Source organism: Anneissia japonica, unplaced genomic scaffold (genome assembly GCF_011630105.1).
Source record: "Anneissia japonica isolate Jap-2015-1 unplaced genomic scaffold, ASM1163010v1 scaffold284995_len508010_cov190, whole genome shotgun sequence".
NCBI classification, from domain to species: domain Eukaryota; kingdom Metazoa; phylum Echinodermata; class Crinoidea; order Comatulida; family Comatulidae; genus Anneissia; species Anneissia japonica.
In genome coordinates, this window is record NW_022730633.1 from 138,293 (window position 1) to 163,928 (window position 25,636).

The 25,636-nt window shown below is 34.1% G+C and overlaps 1 protein-coding gene across 3 annotated transcripts in view; it reads left to right on the forward strand.

Annotated features, from left to right (window-relative positions):
* Window positions 1-12,583, forward strand: part of LOC117114976 (G-protein coupled receptor 54-like) — a 52,782-nt gene extending 40,199 nt beyond the window's left edge. For all 3 annotated transcript variants that reach the window (XM_033258605.1, XM_033258604.1, XM_033258606.1), the window contains one exon: window positions 11,301-12,583. In XM_033258605.1, the coding sequence (XP_033114496.1) occupies window positions 11,301-12,021 (721 nt within the window). In that variant the 3' untranslated portion in view covers window positions 12,022-12,583. The remainder of the gene's footprint in view (window positions 1-11,300) is intronic.
* The last annotated feature ends 13,053 nt before the right edge of the window (window positions 12,584-25,636 follow it).

The following is a 25,636-nucleotide window of genomic DNA, read 5'->3' on the forward strand; positions in this document are numbered from 1 at the left end:
TATGCTCTACTAATTGCTTTATAAGTCAATCGCTGTCTTTTAATTTTATTTTTTTTTTAAACCAACTGTTGTAGCAGCCATCGGTTGCTATAGTGATATGATCAGTATACGTGTGCGTATTTACATTTAGCTGTGTGTATGCTGATTTTTGCTCCTGCAGTACGTGTTTAACTCATCTACACACATCAGCAGTACGGTACGGATACGATGAATAACTATTGTGTTAGAAAGAACTTGTTTGTAATGCTATATTGATAGAGTTTCGTCAAAGAAATAAACATTTCAGCATTCGAGAGGGAATGCAGTCACTGACGTCGGTGCATACAGACAGGTAAAATTGTGCGATGATTTCATAACTAGACCAGGCTAGCTACGGCCTATACCTAGTAACAGTAGGAGGAGGCGGCCCGGGCGGCCTGCCTGGCCGTAGGCCTACATCTAAATTTGTTCATTGAGTCTTTAAAATAGGTCTAGAATATTTCTATTAAACGTTCAGTTTGTTGTGTTTATGAGGGTCCATTGATTCAATGAATTCCTTAATTGTTCATACTTAATATTGAATTTGAAGTAACTTTCTTCGGGTTCTAATTAAGCTTGTTTTACGAAAGTAATTTTCAATTACAATTCAATTTTTATCGCAGTGCGCGATGTATTCGCGGTGACGAAAAAAATTAGGATTTTTTTTTTGCACACGAACCTAAAAAAAAGTCAAGCCGAGCGTCCAATAATACAAAAATTATTGGACGCTGGGGAATAGGCAAATAACATTGGGAGTCACGTCACGATTGACTTATAATGACTGTTATTGGGCGCCATAAATCATTGGCACATATTAATATCGCAGTCGATGATACATCGCAGACCAATTAACCTGGTTTACATAAAAATAATGCTCAGACAGTTTTTACTAGTCTTCAAAGACATTTGATAGTGTTGGTTGTATTTGATCATATGTTTTGCGAAAAGATTTATTACTCAAAGTGAAGAGTCCAAAATTGTTCTTTATAACATTTGATTTGACTATGTATATATTTTTTACGAATTACCGTACTTATACGCCTATAAAGTAATATTTATATTTATATAAATTTATAAAAAGTTCACACGAGACAAATTGTATGCACTGGGCCTAGGTTTATGTCCTTATCCGAGAAGACTTGTTCCGCCACTAGAACCTTTAGGCGAGCGTGTCGTTCGAACCAGTGCCGATATTATGGCTGTATTATGGTGCCCTGCACAACGCTCGGCCATCCCACTGATTAGTAATACTGGTATAAAGCTTGAGAATCTACTTAAGTATCCTACCCTCCAGCACGTCTCTCGTCCATGTCTAGTCAACTAAACAGAATATGACGAAGGGCGTTAATAAGATGGCATTAACTACCCAGTCAACATTAGAAGGCATAGGCCTATTTCAGAATAGATGTTTATCTGATTCACAAGGACACATTGATCTCTATCATACTGTTTTGTTTTCAGTCGATTTTTATCAAGATATACTTCAGATCTGTCTACTAAGCATTATCGTCGTATTATTATTATTATTATTAACGATGCTTATTATCTTAAAATACTTTTCGGTATAGTTGATATCGTGCCGACTAAAAATTATTTTTTGCCATAATAATAATAATAATAATATTAATAATAATAATAATAATAATAATAATAATAATAATAATAATAATAATAATAATAATAATAATAATAATGATTTATCGAAAGAATGTACTCCTGCTTATTATGTATGTTTAATGCTAAAACGATAATTTATTAGACTTAATATCATGGGTCCCGAATTGTGCAATAAGGCGCACGTCAAATTCCAGTTCTGACAGAGTTTTTCGACGCAACCACATAGCCAGGTTTACCAAAGAAAGAAGCTTAGGAACAAATCACTGTTAATACATTATTGGATCTTTAGAATTTTCGATGAATCTTATCTTATCTAATTGCCTGTAGTATAATAATGAGAAAATTTAGCTTAGCCTAGCTATGGTTGTGAAAAAAAGTCCTGGAGAAATCCAAGAGAAATTGTTGAGAGATCTCATGTATACCTATTAGTTCATCTTGTAGATATGTTTTAGTTTAATATCATGCTGACCTCGTATAATTTCGATGATTTCAAATGCTACCATGAACTAGTGGTAATCACAATCCAAAATTCACATCGAATAGATATCATACGATATTTAATATCGTTATGCATATGAATGTTTATGATTTCCTGATTTCTCCGATCTTGTGACTTGAACTCTTCCAACAGCGAAAGGGCTAAGCCCCGTACTTTTGGCATTTTTGATAAAGATCCAACCGTCCGAATAAACGCACGTAAACGCGTGCGTTTCCTAGCCCTGTTGAGTTTCATTGACAACTTAAGATTTCACCATGCAATTTTTTTTTGTCGTGGCCACCCAAAGGTCAATAATTACAGACAATCGCTCTTAATAATTATTTGCTTAGTCTTAGTTACTGGTTACTATGATAATGTTTTTTATATCAAGATCTTTTATTACCAATATATAGGGCCTAATCTCTTTCTTTACCTATTGTCAATCCCTACACAAAGTTCCATTGAATAATAATTAAATAAGAAACAGTAATTATCAATGGTTTTAAAATAATGTGGAAGTGAAGAATGAGGAACACTGAAATCGATATCCTCATCAGAACAACTTTGTACTGAATTAGTACTTATTACTATTAGTAGCACGTTAGAAAATTAATGCGTACGGTAATTACCCTGGTGTAACATAACCTAGGCCTATAGGATAATTCGAAATGTCTAATGTCAATAATGAAACCTATTACCTGTGTACAAAACTATAGTCTAGTTTATCAGATGTGTGACGTACTAAAATATTATATGCCTATATGCATAATTTGGCGGCAATTCTACTAATTAGTGACCAATAATTTTGGTCACTAATTCTGTGTTAAATTTTTATATATAAAAGCAAAATATACCGTATCAAATAGCAACAAATAAAATTAAATATCCTTATAATGTAGTTTTTGCAAGATTGCAAAAACGATAACGAATACGGTTAAATTTTAGAAAACCCTTACATACAGTAGCATATCTGTCACAACTTTGGCGATGAATGCCTTTTGCATGAATCAAAGATCATTCGTCTCGTTCAGCATATTATCAAGATTGTTTTCCTTACCGAAAAGGATAATGAATACGAATATACGTCATTATCATATCGTCATTCGTGTCTAAAACATTTGAAAATATGCTGAACGAGCTGAATATGATCCTTATTTCATACGAAATGCATTAATCGCCTACGTAAGTGACAGATATGCTACCGTACTGTAAGGGAAGGGTTGACTAAAACAGTATTCTTTATCGTTGTCGTAACCTTCCGAAAACTTCCTGATATCGCTATCAGAGGATGAATGTATCTTTCAGTAATGTACCGGTAACGACTTCATTCATTGCTGCAGCCTACCCACAATTATCCCCAATTGTTATATAATCATAAATTTGAAATACTATCTTTATTATCAAATTCGGGTGATTAACAGATTAGACCTACTTCTAAGCTATAATTAGGCCTATACTATGCAGCCCTGGGTCACAGTCCTATCATAAATTTGTGTTATAGGTCTAATTCATACATGTAATTAATGTGCGCTATGAATTCTTTGGAAATATCACTGTATAAATTATTATAGATAGATAGATAGATAGATAGTTAGATAGATAGATAGATAGATAGATAGATAGATAGATAGATAGATAGATAGATAGATAGATAGATAGATAGATAGATAGATAGATAGATAGATAGATAGATAGATAGATAGATAGATAGATAGATTTTTGCTTAGTGATTTTAATGTGCCCTTTCTTTTTGCCATTTTTTATTTTGTAGTTTTAAACGATTCTTTAATATTAATGTCAAAGCTATCTGGTAATATTCAATATTTGTTTATTCTTAATTTTCTGAATGTAAATTGTATGGCCTTACCTTTGTTCATTCGTTTAAATGATGTCTAATATCCACTTGTTATCCCTTAATGCAAGGGGAATACGAGATAAACAAAAGCAAATCAGTCTATTCAAATGGGCACTCGATAACAAGGTTGATATCTTTTGTGTTCGAGAAACATATTTGACCAGAGAAAAAATACAGCAATTTATTTGGCAAGGAGAAGCCTACAACAGATTCGTTTCTTTTCACTCTCGAGGAGTTTCAACTCTAATAAAAGAAAGACACGACCTTAAAATTACCAAAAGTATGATCAATAATAACGGTAGATTCGTTTTTGTAAAGGTCACTTTTGACTCATGTCATTTTGTTATTGTTAACATTTACGCACCAAATAATACAAAGCAAAGAAGTAATTTCTTTAGATTGTTAAACAAAAATATTAACGATTTTATTAAAAGATAATAATAGTAGTAATATTATTATTGCTGGTGACATGAATTGTGTTTTAAATCGAAAATACGGCCAGAAAGGAAGTAAAGACATAAAATATAACTCAGTTTTTAATTTGAAAAAAATTTAATGAAATATAGCAAACTAGTTGATATCTAAATAAAAAACATTTTACATGGCGCAGAAAATCAACACATTTATAGAAGGTTAGATTATGTTGTAGTGACAGATAATATTATGCACAAAACAATTTCATGTGATATTAGACCATCAATTCTTATTGACCATCAAGCGGTCTCGGTAAAACTCCAACTTTCCCACGATAAACGTGGGCCTGGATTTGGAAGTTAAACAATGAGCATTTAGAGGATAATTGTTACATTGAACACATCATACGTATAGTTAAGCAAATTGAGTCAAAAGATCTAAATCCACTGGACAAAATGGGAAATGATAAATATTAGTATTAAGGAATACTCAGTTCAATTTGGAAAAAATAAAAGCAAAATAAAAAGTGAGAAAAAGAAAAATCTTAAAAAAGATATTTACAAAATACAAAATCTATTTATCCATAACAAATCTGAAGAACTTGAAACTAGCCTAGAAAAACAGAAAACGGGACTTGATAATATTTATATTACGGAAGCGAAAGGAGCACAAATAAGCAGTAGATTTAAATGGATAGAAATGGGTGAAACTAACACTAAATACTTTCTTGGCATTGAAAAAAACAACAGTAAAACTAAACATATTATTAAAATATTGAAAAAGCAAAATTCGGATCTTTCACTCGCAATACAACTGAAGTCTTAGAAGAACAAGTTAAATTTTTCACAAATATCTACGCTGAACAAACATTTCTAATGAAACAGTTAACAAATACTTAACAAATATCAATTTAAGCGCTTATACCGAAGAGGAAAAACATGTATGTGAAGGTGAAATAACTACAACCGAATGTGAACAAGCAATTTAGCTAATGAATAGATACAAAGCACCAGGTTGTGATGGTCTCACTTTATAATTCTACCAAAAAGTCTTGCCTATTATTGATAAAATTGTTTGTGACGTCTTAAATTATGGTTATCAGAACTAAGAATTCTCTAAAACGCAACGCAGATGGGTGATTAACTAAATTTATAAAAAAAAAAGGTGATCATCAGAATCTCAATAACTGGCGACCAATCACACTGCTTAACACTGATTACAAAGTTGCAGCTTTTGTCCTTACAAAAAGACTCCGAAATGTTATTAAATCTATTGTTAACAGAACCAAAAAGGCTATGTTAGTGTTTGGTCTCGGTTTGGTGGTGATAATGTACGTCTAATTGAAGACATTATGACGCACATGGATATCAACAAATTAGATGGAGCTCTAGTAAGCCTTGACTTTAAAAAAGCTTTTGATACAGTTGATAGAAATTTCATGTTTAATACTTTCCGTAAATTAAACTTCGGAATCTCTTTTATACAATGGGTTAAAACTATGTATACAAATAATACAAAAAAGTATCTTTACAAACAATGGCTTGGTTTCCGAAAGCCTTAATATGAAGCAGGACATAAAGCAAGGTTGCCTGCTTTCGGCACTGTTATTATTTTGGTTGCAGAGGTACTTGCAACCACCAAGATAAGACGTTCTTTAGAAATTGATGGAATAAATATTTCTGTAAATAATCATATTCATGTGGTGAAAAATCCCCAACTTGCTGATGACGCAGTCCTCTTTCAGAAAAATGAGGAAAGTATTATTAGAAGCTATATGGATGGGCAGACAAAAAAATAGTAAACTTACACCAGGTAATATTGCTTGGTCATCTGAACCGATCAAAATTCTTGGAATTTATGTAGAACATGACAAAGAGTTTTGCTATCAAAAATATTGGAAAAATAATTTAGTTTCTTTAAAGTAATTCTGGTTGGCGATGTAAACCTTCCCAATATCGTATGGAAAAATGATTGCACTGGGTTAGCACCCACCAATTCTATTGACGAACTCTTTTTAGATAGTTTAATTTCTAGTCTTAATTTATTTCAATGTAATATGAACCCTACGTGCAATAATAACATTCTTAATTTAATTTTATGTAGCACAAGTGAACTTATTACCGACATCGTTATTGGTCGAGATATCTTCCAGTCTGGTCATTCTTCTATTGAATTTTTTTAAAATTTTCGGACAACTAATTTTTGTTATAATAAATGTAGAAAATCATATAATTTCAAAGCAATTAACGACAAAGACCTTATTAGTCTGTTTGAAAACATTCCTTTCGACATTATTGTTCCCAGTTATGATGTTAATGAAAGTTTAACTCTATTTTATGATCTAATTGACGCCGCACTCCGTGACCTTGTCCCCATTAAGACATTCAGACGCAAAATGCCGCTTTGGTTCGACCATGAAGTTAGAGCCGTGTTGAAGCGGAAGGAACATTTTTTTTTAATGTGGAAAAAATATGAACTAATACAGTATAAAAACGAATTCAATACAGCCAGGAAACAATTTAAAACTTTGGCAAAAAAGAAATATTCTCTCTATATTCCTTGTCCGACAACGTAAAAACAAATCCAAAACGTTTCTGGACTTGGATGAAGACAAAAACAAAGTCGTCCTCTTATCCTTCTGTAATGACTTACGGGGACAAGGTCGCGGAAAATGCTAAGGACAAAGCCGTCTTGTTTAACTCTTATTTTCATTCTGTTTTTCAAAAAGATTTGTCAATAACTGACCAGCATTTAGCTCTCCCTGAAGCTTCATTAGATATATTGGCATTGCCAGTTATTCAGGCTGAATCAGTTTATAAAGCGCTTTCTTCTGTAATAACTTATAAAGCATCTGGGTGCGATGAACTGATTAACCATGTTTTAAAGGTGTGTGCCAAGCCTCTTTTAGTTCCTGTCTGCAATATTTTCAACAAATCCCTGACTACTGGAAAGTTTCCCTCTATCTGGAAACAATCCAACATAGTTCCAATTTACAAATCAGGTTCAAAGAAGTCAGTAACTAACTATAGACCCTGTCTTACCATCTCTAAATTGTTTGAAAAAATTATGTTTAATCATATTTGGTCTTACGTTTCTATTGCCATTTCTCCTTGCCAGCATGGCTTCGTGCCCAGCAGGTCGTGTGAGACAAATCTAGCTTGTCTACTGACTTCCGTTTACGAGGCTATTAATGACAAGGGGCAATGTGATATTATTTATTCCGATTTTTCTAAAGCATTTGATTTAGTTCCGCATAATTTACTTATTCTTAAATTAAAACAATATGGCTTTTGCCCTAATCTTTTACCATGGTTTAAAGATTTTTTAGATGGTAGACAGCAGCGAGTAGTCATTGATGTAGAGACGTCGGGTTGGCTTCCAGTCCAATCTGGCGTCCCCCAAGGTTCCATTTTAGGACCTCTTCTTCTTAATTTGTATGTGAATGACATCCCGCTTTTATTCGAACATTCAAAATGTCTTATGTTTGCAGATGACTTGAAAATTTGTAAAACAATTAAATGTCTTGAGGACGCCAAAAAGCTTCAGGGAGACCTAAATAAACTCTGCTCTTGATCTAAGTTATGGGGTATGGTACTCAATCCACTTAAGTGCAATACCTTAACTATTACTTTAAAGAAAAATAAAATCGATTATATTTATTTAGTTGACGACAAACCGATTAATAAGGTGCTGCAACATCGTGATCTTTAGATAGCTCCCTTACTTTTTCTTTTCATGTAGACCATCTTCTTAGGAAATGCAATATGTTGCTTGGATTGATGTGGCGCAACTGTAAATATCTGGACCCACATTCTAAAGCATACCTGTACATTACACTTATTCAACCTAAATTAGATTTTTGTTCCGTAATTTATAATTCTATCTCAAAAACTCAGGCTTCACGTATTGAACGCCTTCATTCCCGGTTTTTGCGCTACATCAGTCACAATCGGACTAATATTAATTTTAAGTTTTCAATTAAATCACCCCAGTCCCGTAGAAATGACCTTATATTTCTTTTTAAATGTTTGACTTCTATCTTTGATTGTGAATTAGTATCTAATTTTGCCCTTCGTGTTCCTGTCCGTATTTTAAGAAATAATGATGTTCTTTACGTTCCTTTAAGTACAGTCAATATTTTAAAAAACGGGTTGATTAGTAGATTAAGTTCCTCGTATAACAAGTTAGTTCAGGACTATCCGTCTTTAGATTTATTTAACTCCAATCGGCACATTTTCCGTCGTAGCGTTTTAGGCGTGATTAGTTAAAATTAACTTTGTTTGTGTTTCTGTTTCCGTCGTCTCGTCTTTTGTTAACCATACTGTGGCGGATTTGTGTCCGCTGTTGTTTTGGTGAATAAATAAATAAATAAATAAATAAATAAATAAAGAATATATTAACAGCATGGGGGAAGAGAAATTTAACTGTGTTTGGTAGAAATACCATTATGAAAACTCTTGCTATATCAAAACTTTTGTACAATGCTAGCATACTGGATGTTCCTGAAAATATAATCAAGAAAGTTGACAAAATTATTTTAAAATTTATATGGAAAAACAACTGACAAAGGTAAAAGAAAAATAATGTATGCTGGATACGATCAAGGTGGTGGACTTAGGGTTACTGATTTTAGATCACAGGTAATGGCCTTTAAACTGAAATGGTTCAGGCTTCTATATGAAAATGACGATGGTGACGATGAAAAATGTAAAATCTTGCCATTGTTGTACTTAGAAAATTTTGGACCAATGTCAGTTATTGCAAACCTCTCAATGTTCCGTTACACTCAAAATTCCCACCTTTTTACAATTCTGTTGCTTAAGCATTAGAATGGTTTAATGAAAATCAACTTACTATTCCAGTAAACTACAACAATAGGCCAATTATAGAACAAATTATCTGGGGAAACAAATTCATATGTATAAAAGATAAGGCGTTGTATAATCGAAAATGGTCAGGAATCCTAAAAATTAAAGATATAGTAGAAATATAATAATTTTATTACCTCACAACTCATTAACAAATGAAAGTACAAACTGGATCTCAGAGTACACTAGAATAATAAATGCCATTCCTAATGAATGGAAGAGTAGTATATATAAGCATAGCATATGTAAAAATATAGATAAGGATTTGAATAAAAACTCATCGTTAAGTATGACAACAAGACAATTGTATAATTTGCTACAAAAAAATAGAGTACAACTTCCCATAAAGATTCAATGTAAATGGGAAGCTATACTTGACGAACGACAAATTGACTGGGACAAAGTTTGGAACAGAGGAATTTCTATGATCAACGAAATAGAATTAAGCAATTGAATTTTAAACTCTTACACATGATTATACCCTACAAGAATGCAATTATACAAATGGAAAATTGTCAGCAACAATTTGTGTACTAAATGTAAAGTTGTGGATGATGAAATACACATTACTGCGAGGACGCTAAAACTGTGTGACGTTTCATAAAAAAAAAATTAATTTAATTGGAGTACCCACGTAATCCAATATTATACTTGGTACTGAGTCGAGCTTTATAAATGTTATGCTAAGCCTTGGTACCTTTTGTATTGCTAAAGCACGTTCGTTAATGTTTTATGGTAAATGGAGGCTTGCTTCCACTACGACCTTGTTTGAAATTGAATATAATAAAAGATACTTGTTGTAAAGGAACGATTGTCAGCCATGTTTGGACTGACCCTGTATTATGCAGGTGTTTGTATGTGTTGTATAGCAGCCGAGATTGACAGACCCTGTATCTTGTCACATTAGAACTTATATTTTTCCCTACCATATGCGTGTTGCCCTAATATTTAAATAATATGCTAATTCACTTAGTGAATAACAAGTTTTTAGTCATTGACAAAAAGGTGATTGTATTGTTACTAAATTTGCATAAAGCGTAAATCCGTTGCCAGCCGGTCATATAAAAAGACTAGCGCGAGATTTCGAATTACTCTCAAATTTACTATCATATGATTGAGTCAACCCACAGCCAATTCTGTGAGGTTCATGAGACGAGCAGTTTTATTGTAAGCTTATCATGGGGCGTAGTGTGCATTGGACGCACGATACTGTATAAGCCCTGTCTCTTATACACATCTAGATGTGTATAAGAGACAGTATGTGATGTCAGTCGACATACAGTGAAAATATGCCAAAATCATGCCTATCTTTAATCAGTTATAGCTCCTTGGGATAAATGGTGACCCTCAATTTTTATAACATATTCTGAAAGCACATAAGTTGTGGATAATAAGTGTTTTGCATACTGTACAATGTTTACTTGTTAGCCTATTTGTGTCATCGGAATTAAATTCTAAATACAGCCTCTATTTACCCGTAGGGATATAGCTTACGTTGACTCTAAGCTCTATAGTCATGATCCACTAGCCTACTATCTAATTCATCATCATCTGATACCAAACAGTACGCAAATGGCGATGACAATGGTGATGATTGCGACGGCGACGAACGACGATTGTGATTGCAATGCTCACCATGTATCATAAATTAATCTCTTTCAGTAGTTTTAATGGCGCTTCTTTATTATGATAACGGGAACAAAGTATGACATAAATTTATAAATGTTTATGCCATTCGTGGCATATACTATTTATAACATAATAAGCCGGACAATGTATCGTCCGATCGTCGATCGATAAATCCACCTTCGCTTTTGGTGAGTGTTTGTCGAGGCGCCGCCGCGTCTCCGCCAATATGCTGATTGTTGGTGGCAGTAAAAGAAGATCGTCGTTAAAAACGATCCGTCAGGCGTCTTGTCGCAGGTTTCATTGAATCGCACCTACGATCGTCGGCCGTCGCAGTGTGTGCGTCTTTAATTTTGATCTCAATTGGTGAAGCTGGTTTCAGATGTATTCTTATCATTTATCTTTTCTCTTTATTTGATTACAGAACATTAAAAAGCACCGGAGTGATGATAGCTTTAATCTGGATTCTTGGATGTCTGTCACAAATCGTCTGTATATTCTACACAAGCCAACTTTTTGGACAGTGTTTTGAACTTTGGCCTTCAAGTACCGAGCGACAACTTTTCTACTGTTGTTTGTTTGTGTTCTTTTACATCATTCCGGTAATCATAAATACTGTCTGCTATACGATGATTGGTTGCAGGCTCTGGCGGACCACTACCGAAAGCAGCATATACCGCATCAACCATCCCAAATCTGTGATGCAACGACGGAGAATATCCACCATGATTATGCTGGTTGTACTGTGTTTTGCTGTCTGCTGGTTGCCATTCCATGTATTGGCACTTCTGGAAAACTTTCATTTTTTACCAGTTACACAGAGCGTTTCTTATCTTAAAATATTTTCAAAAATGTTGGCGGTGAGTAATAGTTGTGTCGATCCGTTTGTATACGCGTTTGTTAGTATGAACTTCAGACGCTCATTCAAGTGTGCTTTCCACACCTTGTTTAACAGCGATCATAACAACGTTGTACTCTTCGCGCCAGACCCTGACGATAAGCATCATTCTCGAATACAGAAATCGTTTACATTGTCGTCACGCACAAAAAGCTCTAGAAGTTCTGGAAATTCATCGTTTCCAAAAGTGGGAAAACCCAAATCTAATCTGAAGGATTTAATGGGAACCAGAGAAACCAACGTTTAGTGAAGCTGTGGATCATGGGTATATAATTTCGGCAATATCAACCGCCTTCGGGCAGTATAGTAGCCTACAAGAGATATTTTCTACACATTATCAACAAGCGTACAGGCGTACCCGTATATATGAGAAGCACTTACTTTTGTAGTCCCGACTAAAGCTTGGATTCCATACAATTGCTACACGCTATCGCCGACAGCTTTCGGTGATGCTGATTGGTCGGTCGAATCAGGGAGGAATTACATATTGCATCGGGGAGGTCTACGCAGTACAACGATTGAACTGAAAACAATGTAGCGACAATGTAGCGATTTTAAGTAAACCAGGCTTTTTTAAGTCCTATGCCAATTCTACTAAAACATAAAACAATAATATGGCATTATTACTAGGATAACTTCATGGACGCCTTAAAGCCCGAGTAGCCTAATAGAAATGAGCACGGAATAACTTGACGTAAGCTTACATCAGCACATTACAGTATGCTACACGTGCACATGTACACTTGGTAATTGTCTGTTGGTGAATTTCTTTTGCGGATTTTAGTGAAATATATATTGTAGACACTGAAGACTTTTTCTTTTATTTTGATTATGGATCGGTATCGATGAACATACCTAGGCCTAGACGTCGAATGATTCTCAATTTTTTAAATATTAATTGTAAACTAGCAGGGGTGGCACCAACATTTGCCCGACGATCCGAGGTCCCCGACGGAGGATCAATGTCACCGAGGAGAGCACAGTTGGCGTGGTCGGACGTCGCTCAAAATATTTAAGAAGTGGTCCATGGCGGCGAAGCCCGGAAAGTTTTTCAAAATCTAGGGGTTTCAAAGCTTATTTAATCGATTTCAGAGTTTACTAATAGGCCTATGTAGAAAGTACATACCCAAAGTATTTACTTTTCTGCATGACGAATTGTGGTTTTCTCCCCGACAGGAGAACATGACCCCTGACCCCCGACCCCACTGGCGCCACCCCTGTAAACTGCTGGTAGTTTCACATGCTGCATTTGTTAAAATTGAACATATGCTTTGTCGAGATTGTTATTCCGATGTCGTTTTTGCGTCAAGAGAAATAATACGAATGATGTTTACCCCACCTAACGTATTAGCGTACCCCTACCTGACGTGTTATCGTGTGCTCAGTACGTTCTCAAATGCTTGCTAAATATCTCGAAAGTGATTCGGGTGGGAATGGAACCCATGACCTCCAGATATCTAGCCTGGTGCCTTAACCACTAGGTTACCGAGTTCGTGCTTGGCGACTAGTGATGACTCCGATTCCCAAGTAGCAGCAGGTACTACATGCTATTCGTATTTTGCGTCAGGAGAAATATTACGAATAATGTTTGCTCTACCTGACGTGCTATCCTACTGAATGCTTAGTAACGTACTGAGCATTCAGTACGATAACACGTCAGGTAGAGCAAACATTGTTCGTATCAGGTTATTTTGATTGTTGTTATTGATGTCGTTGTTGTTGTCGTTGTTGTCTTCGTTGTTTGTTTTTTTTCAAATTCACAAGCTCTCGTACCAGGCGTCTATTGGCTCACACTATTTAATAAAGCTTGCGATTTGGTGCGGTGTAGCATAAATCCGAATACAGACGAACACGCTTACGCTTGGGTCAAAGTAGAGTCCCGGTACTCAACCTCTTTCTCAGAACAGGTTGTTCTTTGACTTTGACTCGTAGACTCTAATAACATTAACGGGCTGGTGTTGTTTGTCTTTAATTGCGTCACATGTGTTTATAGATTATTCCGAATCAAACTTAACAACTAACCAATCAGGAGAGCGCCAGAAATTCGTGCATGTTCTACAAAAACATAAAATTACGGGGCGGAAAGATCCACAGATTAGGTCTAACGTAGAAACTTATTATTTTCCAGGACCACAATAAAAAACATTTCTTTAAAATGATTGTGTCATCCTGGTTAAAGATATTAGTAAATTTTAATATTTACCATTGATGGCATTAGTAGGTTAAAGTGACGGGCGTGAGGAAGGGAGAAGACTTGTTTTTACATTATGCGTTGATAGGTTTTTACATTATGTGTTAGAAAATGCTTTACATATGCGTCAAAAGTTTTTACATGCGTTAGCAAAATTATTTACATTATGCGTTGATTTTTACATTATGCGTCAAACCTTTTTACATTATGCGTTAACCATTTTTTTACATTATGCGTCGTTTTTAAATTATCAGTTGTTTAATATAAACAGTACGACATATCATATAATAGGCCTATATTTGATTTGGTATAATCAATGTTTATTACTATATAAATCTATTATGCCTATTACTTTTATTTATATTGAATACGAACGAAATGTTTGTGAGAAACTGTACATAGAATTTTCTTCTAAAACAGTTCCCTGGTATAGTATTCATGTATGCCATACTGTACTTTACATTATTGCATTACCGGTACTCAAATAACCGACCAGATTCAACGCTGATTTTTATGCAACTTTGATTATGCTGTACGTAAACACAGTGTCTAGGCATAGTGATATTATAATTACAATATTAAACATTATGGTAATCCATTAATTTTCGACTACACTGTTTTGAGCAAATAAGATTTTGGCCTACGATCTACAGTATACACCTTAGCTTTCACATCACAGGCAATTTCATATATTCCACAGGCAGCGAAAACTGCTTCCGCGACGAGTCGCGAGGGAAAGTCGGCAACATGCATATTCATACGTATCAGTTCACCTAACTGACCTAAAATAACGTCCTCTGTAATTTCTGCCTTGAGTGTATGGGGAAAAATAATGCTGCCTGGCTTACGTTTTAGCACTTCTATTTAAACATCGTTCTTCACTTTGTTATTTCCCAAAGGAAATTAACCTTTAAAGCATAATTAAAAGGTAAGATGAAAGTTTGAATAACTAATAATATAATCTTATTCTATTAAGTTTTAAATCTAAGATAAATCTGCCGAAGTGCGTAATCATTCAGAACACCTAATATTCGGTAAAATTGAACAGCGCCCACTACGATAAATTTTCTGACGTTTACCTATTAATCTCTGGTGTTCAAACTTTTATTTTAAATTGAAGTCTTTTTTCAGTCGTTCAAAATGCCCCACAGACGTCTAGTTAGTGATGTTGGTGGCTTAAGAGTCGACATCACTTCAGCTCCATCATGTTTAGACCTGAGGTGAACAAACTTTAAAGATACACCTCCAGATGCCCGAGAAGTGGTACTCTCGTAATTACAACAATTATTTTTTCGTTTGACAGAGTTTAATTTTACACATAAAAAAAAAAAAATTTTCTCCATCGCCATGAAAATAGAAACAAAATCAACCTCTCTATTGGGTATGTACATTTGTTTATAAGTTGTGAGTTTTTATGTTATTACAATAATGATAAAAATAACAGAACATGCTTTCACAATTCTATTTTCAAGACATCGTTAATTCTCCTAAATTTAGAAAATGATAGTATAATACATACTCCAAGTATCGAAATGCACGCTGTCGTGTCGGGATTCAATATTTCGACATTAATTATGTCATCATCAGGAATGAAAAATTATCCGTATTTGCAAACTTATATACAAGTACCAAAAGTGTTTGACCAATCAAAACATTACCCCTAGTAGGTGAATAAAGATCAAAGCATTCCACCCTACTGATTAAAGCTACCTACAAAAACATGTCTTGAAATGAAATACATTGATTGAAAGCCGAGAAGCAAATATCACAACGAATCCATCTCACACAGAAGCACTAGTATTACTTTGATAATTAAATGGACGATTGATATTTATATCCTGAGAATTCATATCTGTGTTGATCAATTATTGTTCAGTTTATGAAAAAATACATAATTGCGCAAACATTCCAAGTGCACTCAAGAGGATTATTAACAAATTGAAGCGGTAAATTAATATGGATTCCAGATTAGCTATACATTGTTATTTTGAAAAAATACACATTGTATGAAATGACTTCAATACAAATCATTAAAAAAAACATTCCTACAGGCCTATTAATTCGATAATTAACTGAACGATTAACTTTTTATGCTCTGAGAACTCATATCTGCGTTGATATTGATATTCTGCATTGTGAAAAACAAAACATACTGTAGTAGTAGCAGCACAATGGCCAGAGTTCTCACAAGCGGATCAGCCTCTTTGACAAAGTCTCAACTGCGCAGGACTATGTCAAAGGTCAAGGTAGTGTTTGACCTCCAGAGTAAAATAGCCAAATACTGAAGCAAAGCTTTAATTACCGGTGTTAATTAAACAATCTAAAAAATTATGATCAAATCTACATAGGCTCTACGTCGTTTTATTTAGTTAGATAGACCTTTGGCATAAACATGCGCAGTTGGCACTACGAAATGGCTTATATTAATACGGTAGTGCTTTTAATAATCTTTATTGTACATGTGATCGTTATTCTTTAAAAATAAACCAGTATTTGTTTACATTTCCAGGACGTTTCACTACACTATTTCGAAACCAGATGAAAATATCCAAGCTAAAGTTGTCTCCTTTCGTATAATATATTTTTTTTAATCGAACTGTTTAACAACATTGTTTAGTCTTAAAACATGACATTGATGACCACACTCTTAAAAAACATTAAGCTTTATCCATATCTCTGTGGTATAATGATGCCAGCTAGTGCAAAACGAAAGCAACGTCGACTTTCCCGTCAATACAGACTAAACGTAATGTTCATTACCAACCTTATACTTCCAACAAGGAAATCCTGAGTAATCCAAAAATTCAAAAATTATATCATACCTTTATCACTGTGTTCAGCAAACTTGAGAAAAATGGAAAAACGGTTTTAAAATCGAGCGAGATACAAATGACCACATCCAACGTTGGATTATCATGTTATTGTTGATTTATGCGCCTTGAGCACATTTGGTGGAGATGTGTGCTTTATAAAGCTTTATTATTATTATTATTATTATTATTATTATTATTATTATTATTATTATTATTATTATTATTATCATTTTCCCAAGAAAACCGTTTTGATCATAGTATGGAGACAACTATAAAAACCACAAAAATAATTTGTTTGGTTCAAAATTAATGAAAGGGTAATATCTCCATCCTAGTACCCGGCTAACAAGTTCACGTTATAATAACGTTACAGTTTGGTGATTTTTTTTTCATAGAGCCATAATTAGTATTTAGAACTTAATTTTCATCTAAAAAACTCCGACTTTGCTACAACGTTGTGTTAACGTTATTTTCTGATATTCCTAACCACAACGTTCGCGAATATACTAAACGTGTTTGCTGGATATTTCATTGTACCCGTGATGCATTTTTTCTCATACAGCTAGTTGTCTCAGACTTAATTTGGTTTTATTTGTGTATGTTGCAAGTAGAAATAAGTTGTTTACTTAGTTATTTACTACTCAATTACTTTACCTCTTTATTAACTATTCTTTCTTATTTGTTTTGTTTGACCTTTCACCCAACTTGGTGTAGTGTACCATAATAATAATAATAATAATGATAATAATAATAATAATAATAATTTGAATATTTATAAAGCACTCTTACACAGATGGCCTGTGATATTTCATTGTACCCGTGATGCATTTTTTCTCATACAGCTAGTTGTCTCAGACTTATTTTAGTTTTAGTTGTGTATGTTGCAAGTAGAAATAAATTGTTTACTTAGTTATTTACTACTTATTTGTTTTGTTTGACCTTTCACCCAACTTGGTGTAGTGTACCTTAATAATAATAATAATGATAATAATAATAATAATAATTTGAATATTTAAAAAGCGCTATTAGAGAAGCGATAATTGAAAAAGGTGAGGTGAGACAGGTATAGGCCTATGCATCATTTAGGTTAATTGCACGCTGGAAATTTACACCGTTTACAGTTATAATAGAGAGGTTCCGCAAGCGAACGAATACGTGTACGCTTACGGTTAGCTATCCGTAACGGTTCGTAGCCGTTCTGTGATTTTCGCAATCACAGCGCAATTCAAGCGTAACCCTAGGCCTAGGGCTTACGGCATTCGGGCTTACTATACTTCAAAGTTTTATTAGTATAGGGCCTATGTATGGTTTTGGAAATTGAAATTGAAAATTGTAGCCGAAAAATACTTCTTTGTTGCCCAGAAGTGTTGGTTATTTTGTGATAGGCCCTATTGTTATGACCCAAAGGTGTATGGCTACAAGAAGTAGCCCTAGCCTAGCCTACACGAAATCCCGACACCACCACCAAGGTCAAAGCACCGACGTTTTGATAAACCAAAATGAGACGCATCCTATCGTAATTTGCTGCTTTCAAATGTCACAAAAATTGCACGTACGTATTCAAAGATACATTTATTGTTTACACTTACGTAAAAATGCGAAAAAATAAACAAAGATCCTACTAGAAATCCACAATTTGCCTACGCGTTTTTCACTTACGTGTAGTGAGTAAGATATGCGTGTCGTCCACACGTTTAGCGGATAGCAGCCGGCGTATGACGTCAAAATGATGACGTATCCGTCACACTAACCGTACGCGTTCGCGTGCGAAACCTCTCTATTGTAGTATTAAGTGCAACTAATTAATACTCTTGAAATCGTATTGTCAGTACATCTTGGCTCGCATTAGATCAGTTAATACGCGTTTCGACGCATAGAGACGGGCACTCACTGCGTCGTACGACCATGGGCCAACGAATCCAACTCCGCTCCCTGTGAGCGCTAGACGACGCGACGCCGTCTGCTGATTGTCGGTTGCAGTCTGAACGGATCGTCATTAAAAATGGTCCGTATTATGCGCGTGTGTTGCGTTTTCCATAGGATCGCGTCAGCCGACCACACCGTCGGGCGCAGTGAGTCTCCGGCTAAACACGCTACCGGTACGCCTACACCAGTCATCATAGTCAAGTATCAATGTGAACACTTGCAATTAAACGCGTATACTATATGCAAATGTACCGTACACAAAAGCTGGATGACGGACAGTTGGGTTCATGCTTGGTTCAAGAAAACGATTGTAACTCAACTGTTAACCAATCAGGTAACAAACACAAAATGAGGCTATTCCACTATTCTTTCAATCCCTGTATAGTTCGAAGCGTGAACTAAATTTGAATGAGGCGACTGCAAAGACGGATAAATGTCTGCCGATTTTAATTTCATTTATAAGAGAGATATGATGCTTCAATATAAATTCAAAGAATGTAAATCGTCATTAAATTTAAGTACTAACTTGGATAAAATAAAGTGCGTGGGAAGCAAGCCTGCTGATAACATTAGGTCAAAGAAATAATGTGAAAACATAGGCCTAACAGGTGGCAGTAGATATTAAAACATATTGATATAATTCATGATACATAGCATAAAATTGAATAATACATATTTTATAGAAAATATATAAAGCTAAAAATAAGTTACGATAACCTTTTTTAAAACGTATATTCACTAACTAAATTATTCTTATTGAGTTCAATTAATGTGTATATTTCATGTTTTAATACAATAATGATTTAAAGTTAAGCGAATTAAGGTTTCATCAAAGCACAATGAAAGTTACTAATACCATGTCCGAGTGTTGTTATTATTATTATTATTATTATTATTATTATTATTATTATTATTATTATTATTATTATTATTATTATTATTTGGTGCTTAGAGACCTTGTTTATTTGCCACTTATAATTTGACCTATTATTATTACATATATACAATATATTTTTTTTTTCTGACGAACATTACAAGTTATCTTTTTGCGATGAGCAACCAAATGTTGATTGAAGTCTGTATACGCGCGTCTGTAAAGTTGAAACGCACCCTCGAGCATGAAGAAAGAAAGAATGGAATTGCCCGCCTTCGTGAATTCTGTATTTAGGCATAGAGTGGAGGTAGGCACTCTTAATGGAACGACGCTCTAGTTCTCTTTATGATAACCATAAATATGTAAATGTAACTGATTTGCTTACAGTAAACCTTCAAACTAGTGTAATATAACCACATTGAAACTCCATCTAATTTAACGAAAACAATAAGATACTTAATTAGGCAATTTTTAAAAATAAAGGTCTCTGAAGATTCGCTACAAAAATTTACAGTACACTGTAGTTAGTGTGTTATAGTAAAAGCTGCATTGAATAAAAAAAATCTTCAGACTAAAAAAATCTTTTGCTTGACATTAGGAATTAGGCCAAAAAAAATTGTGTTGGCCACGTTTTGGGAAAATACAACTAAAATGCCGACCCTGAATTTTGTAAAATACTGGTCGGTCGGGCCTGGCCAACACAATAATTTTTTTTTATTTGGCCTTAGTCATTTTATGAAACAAAATGATAGTCTATGTCAAGTGTTATATTGAACAGTAGCGGATTCAAAGGGGAGCCCAGTCAGCACGGGCCCCCAAATTCCTAAATTTTTCAAAATTATATTTTTTTTAAATGGAGAAAGCAGACAAAAGTGTAATCAACTTTTAATCTGAGAGTGCCATTTCCGACCATCTAGAGGTGCCATAATCATAATTTTTCTTACCTCAGCCAATCGTTGAGGCTGAGGTGTGTGGAAATTGCATTTGCGCAAGACTCTCTTAGGGTCCCCTCTATTTCAACTTCCTGGAACCGCTACAGTTGGAGTATCATTTCCGGCTACTATAGAAGGGTAATTTTTATCCATCGGGGAAAAGTGAAGATTTCGTCGGGGAATACCTATATCAAGGATACCCCCCAATGATAATTGTTTGAAATCGTGGAAGCAATCTCGACTTCGACTTTGTTCAATCAGTGGCAGATTCAAAGTGGGGGAGGGGGCTAAATTGGGGTTTTTTTTAATGGAGATATAAAGAACATTATATTCAAATTTAAATACAATTTTCGGCCATCTAGAGGTGCCATAATCACTAATTTTCTTACCACAGCCCCAAACCATTGGGCTGAGGTGGTGCCGGTATAGATCTTCCATCTATGAAAGTACCCAGTGGCGGATTGAAGGGGGCCTAGCCCCCAACCCCCAAATTCTTAAATTTAAAAAAATATGGAGATATATAAAAAAAATAGGCCTATATTCAAATTTTATGTCTAAGTGCAATTTCCGTGTCATAATCACAAATTTTCTTACCTCAGCCCAAACGATGGTGGGGCTGAGGTAAAATAGATTCTTCATCTGTGAAAGTACCTCCCCCACCCCCCCCCCCCCCCCGGCCCCCTCTAATTCATCCGCCACTGGAAATTACAAACAATTATGAAGTCATATTACAGCTTGATGCCTATAAAATAACTAATAAAATTCACCAAACTTCGTCAAATATCCGTTGCTTCCAGGGGGCTTAGACCCAGTGGAGGTCCTTGGCGGCCCCCTGGCCCCAGCCTAGATGCTCGCTTCGTTTGCATACTGGACCTAATCAAATCCCCCACCACCCAACTTTCAAAAACGTTCTGCCGCCGTTGTACAGTGTTGCAATTTTATGGAAACCAAGCTTCATATTGAGTGTAAAATTATGTTAAACCGGAGGCGAAATTGAGTGTCCGTTTTTAATCGAGATCACACTGGTTGCAGAATAATATGAATACAGTATTTAATGTATTCATAAACTTATTATTCTGAACACTGTGGTATCATGGTCGTTTTTATACTGTGCAGTATTTGAATTATTTTAATAGAGGGCCTCTTCAAAGTAGGCTTTTCTGTTAGAGCATAGAGCAAAGAAACAGAAGTTAGAGCTATCCTCTCAAATCAGATAAATAAACAATAAGTATGCCTTACTGATAGACAGGCGCTAATTTGGTCTCAGAAATAAATAACCTACATCATTTTTTTTTTCAAATCATAGTCGTCTGTACTTTATAATTGTTATAGTCCTCTTTGCGAAAGACTGTATGCATAATCTATAATTATATTGATATTTTTTATTATATATTACCAACTGTTGGCTAATATATTATTATATGTTTTACCTTGACCTTATGTTATCGCCATAAACACTTTTTTTACAGTTGATTATTAAACAATAGATTACTATACTATGAGTTACCGGTATTTAGTTTCATCAAGCCATCCAGAAGGCATGTACGATAGAGCAAAGAAACAGTTCTCTGGGGTTTCTTTATTGTTTGCATATTTCTTTGTAAGCCTAGCTTTATGCACTGGAGGATCCAGGGTGTGGAGAAGAGGGTGCTCATTTAGAAAGACGAACACTACATTAACTTAATTGAATTGAATTATTTTTTTACTTATGAAAATGTCGCGACTGCGGCGTCTTGTGTTCCGTAAATATTTATATAACTATCAATCTTCTGTTCAAAAGCCATACTTAGGGAATCTCATAGAAACTTTACTTAAACAGTCTTATTTTTGTCTGGGTACTTTTCAACGCCTAACTATAATATTCTGTGCCAATCTCCGCGCCGCGTGGCTTTACATGAAATTAGAGAGGGGCTCTTTCCTAAGTGACTGAACTTTAATAATGTGCATAATGTAATTTTATACGTTTGAAATTTTCATATTTTCAACGTGCAAAATATTCTTCATTTATTTTATTTAATATATGATTTTCTGGGTCGATTGCACTTTCTGATTTATATTATGCATGTGACAGTAATGATAGGTCTACTTTTAATTTAAATGGCCAACATTCAATTCAAATAATAATTATTTTATGTATTAACTTATTAAATTATCGTTTATTATTCCAACCATCGTCCATACAACATTTTAATTTTTGTCATAATCTCTAGTTTTATCATTAATCTTGCTATAGGCAATGTATATTTGGTACGGTTTGATTAAAACAGCCTAGAAAATACAAATGCTATAACTCCATACATTAAATTGGCTGTCGCAATACCCCTGAAAACTACAAAAGCACCTCACTAGTCATTTTGCATATTTGTGTATCCATAATCAATGATAACTATACTGGGCTGATGTCGCGTATTCAACTACAAACAAAATATTCATTCTTAACACTATTAATAAATTTTACCAAGAAAAAAATGTATACATTTAGCATTTGATAAACGTCATTTACTTTTCTCTAGATTACATTACTAAAGAATTCATGATAAAATATTCAATATAATTTCTACGTACTCTAAATCGACAGCAATTCAACGTAAATTCACCCAATCCTATTATGAATTAAGAGTTCAACAAGGTTCTTCACTATCTCCTTATTTTTTAACAATTTCTAAGCTGTATGCTAAACAATAGTAGATTTTGATGCCAGATAAATGGTACCAAGTTTAACAAATTTGCTTTGCTGACGATCTAATGCTCCTTTTTCTATCTGCAAATGGCCTTCAGGAGCTTATAAAAATGTGTGAGAAATATGCTGAAAATAATTATATTATTTATATCTAAAATATGTATGTATGCTTAACAATCCTACTAACATTACTAAAATGAAACTGCATGGTGTGCCACCTAGTTATTTAGTGGGAAAGTTGCTGAAATCTGTTAATAGTAACGAAGAAGATATTAATGTTAGTACTGGGCCCTATTTGCTATAGCAGGACATTTTCCAAATGTCTGATTTTTAGGTCATTCTGCTCTCGAGGTGTGGACTACCTCGTACAGTAAATTTCTTCTCCCTAAAAGGGTCTCTTCATGTCTGAGCTACCCGCATAAACCGGTACCAGCTATCTCTCGTCTGTCCACAACAGTGTATGATTGCCCGTAAAAACCTTGACTATTGTAATAGGCCAAATTTGCTGTGTGAGTTTCACAACTCGCAACGTCTAAAGTAACGTGTTCTCAAGACGGTCTCACATTCAGCACTGAGTTGGTCTAACATTGTTTGTTAAATTAACTTTTTAATTTTCAATTGCTACCGTACTAGTTAGCACTGATTAATCTAGACTTCTATTTTAATGTTCTAATTTTTAAAATCTGAGATAAATAAAATAATGTTGGGTTCATCATTATTTTCTAAAAGGACTTTAACCGATAGAATATAAAAACTGAAATTTATCTTAGAAAGTAACGCATGATCTACAATGAAATACTGTTTAGGCCGATTTAAAATTAATATGTTAATATCTTTACAGACTACAGTATCTTTATTTCAGTTTAGAAAAATCATTTGGTATGTTGTTTCATTCATGGTAATGTCATACAAAGTAAATTCCCTAGGAAATATGGTTTAGGTAATTTAATCAATAAAAGAAAGGAGGAATAAAATCAAGAAAGAACAAAGAATTTGTAAATATTTCGTGCTTATAGCTCTTATAAATTGTTCATTCCATTCGTTAGCAAATGAAACAATAATGACAATATAGTTTTACTAAGATGTAACTAATTAATAAAATAAGTTGCTGAGAAGTAAATAAATAAATATAAATTATAACAGCTTCAGAATAGAAATTTATAATTTATATTTTTTATCGACGTTCTAGATTAACATCATACTATAATGCTCGTAACTTTCTGGATAACAATGAAACTAGCATAGACAGAATGTTTCAACTTTCAATTTTATTTTTAAAAAAACCTCCGAAACGGAGAGATAAAATACATAAAAAAACACGTTCACCCGGATATCAACGCATCATATACAAAATCATCACAACATACATCAAAATACATGAGGAAATCCAACTACTAAAATTCAATTAAATAGAAAGACATTTCACTTAAATAAATGAGATTAGATAAATTAGATTAAAAGTTGTATTTAAAAGCCGAAATGTGAGCATAAAATACACTCAGATGGATTATGACGCTTGACCGGTACCGTATAATGCCTTATATTTAAATACTGGCATTGCGTTTACTAACCAGCTTTAGAACTATAATACTACTTCTAGAATGTCAATTTATAAACCAAATCTGGTACCCCTTAGATTCTCATTCATTGATACCGCTATTGATGAATGAAATAAATTACCTTATAATCTTCAAAATGTACAATCCATATAAACAACATTCAAAAAACTCATAAAGAACCATCATACATCTGAACTTCATAATATTGTTTAATTTTGATGATGTTAATTTTCGAAAATTGAATTTGTCTATGTACTTTTGTACTTTTCTGTGTTGTTATCCTTTAATGTTTGTACAATTGATTACTTTCAGAATGAATAAATAAAAAAATAAATAAAAATTACGATAACAGAATATCTACATTTTTTCTACCAGTAGGTTAAGGTAGGTAACGTTCGAAACCTGAAGCTTTGGTCTCACAGGGCCCGGAGTGCCAGTATCTCTTTGATTGGCGTTAGGGCCAGATTGTGCAAGACTGTTGGGGTTCATCACCCCTCCCGCATAGCAGTCTGTTTTACCTTTACCAATAATTGAGTCCAATCTTCGCAAAGCAAAATTACTATGCCTACTACATGTACGTTGGTAGTCACACTGAATGCGTTTGAAAAGTAATGTGTCAGAACTAACTAGAATAGACCCATGCTTAGATTAAAAATTGTCTATAACTATCATAATTGATACAATTATTGCTATTATTATTTTAATAAAAAAAATAATATTTTACTCAGTTGTTTTTATCTATTGGAATGATTGTGGACCACTGGCACTTAAATTTTCGGTTTTCAAACAAATTATGACAGACGGTATTATTATCTTTAAGATGAGGGTGTGTTATAAATTGTTTTCTGACAGAAGAAGCAGGGGTGGCGCCAGCGGGGGGGGGGGGG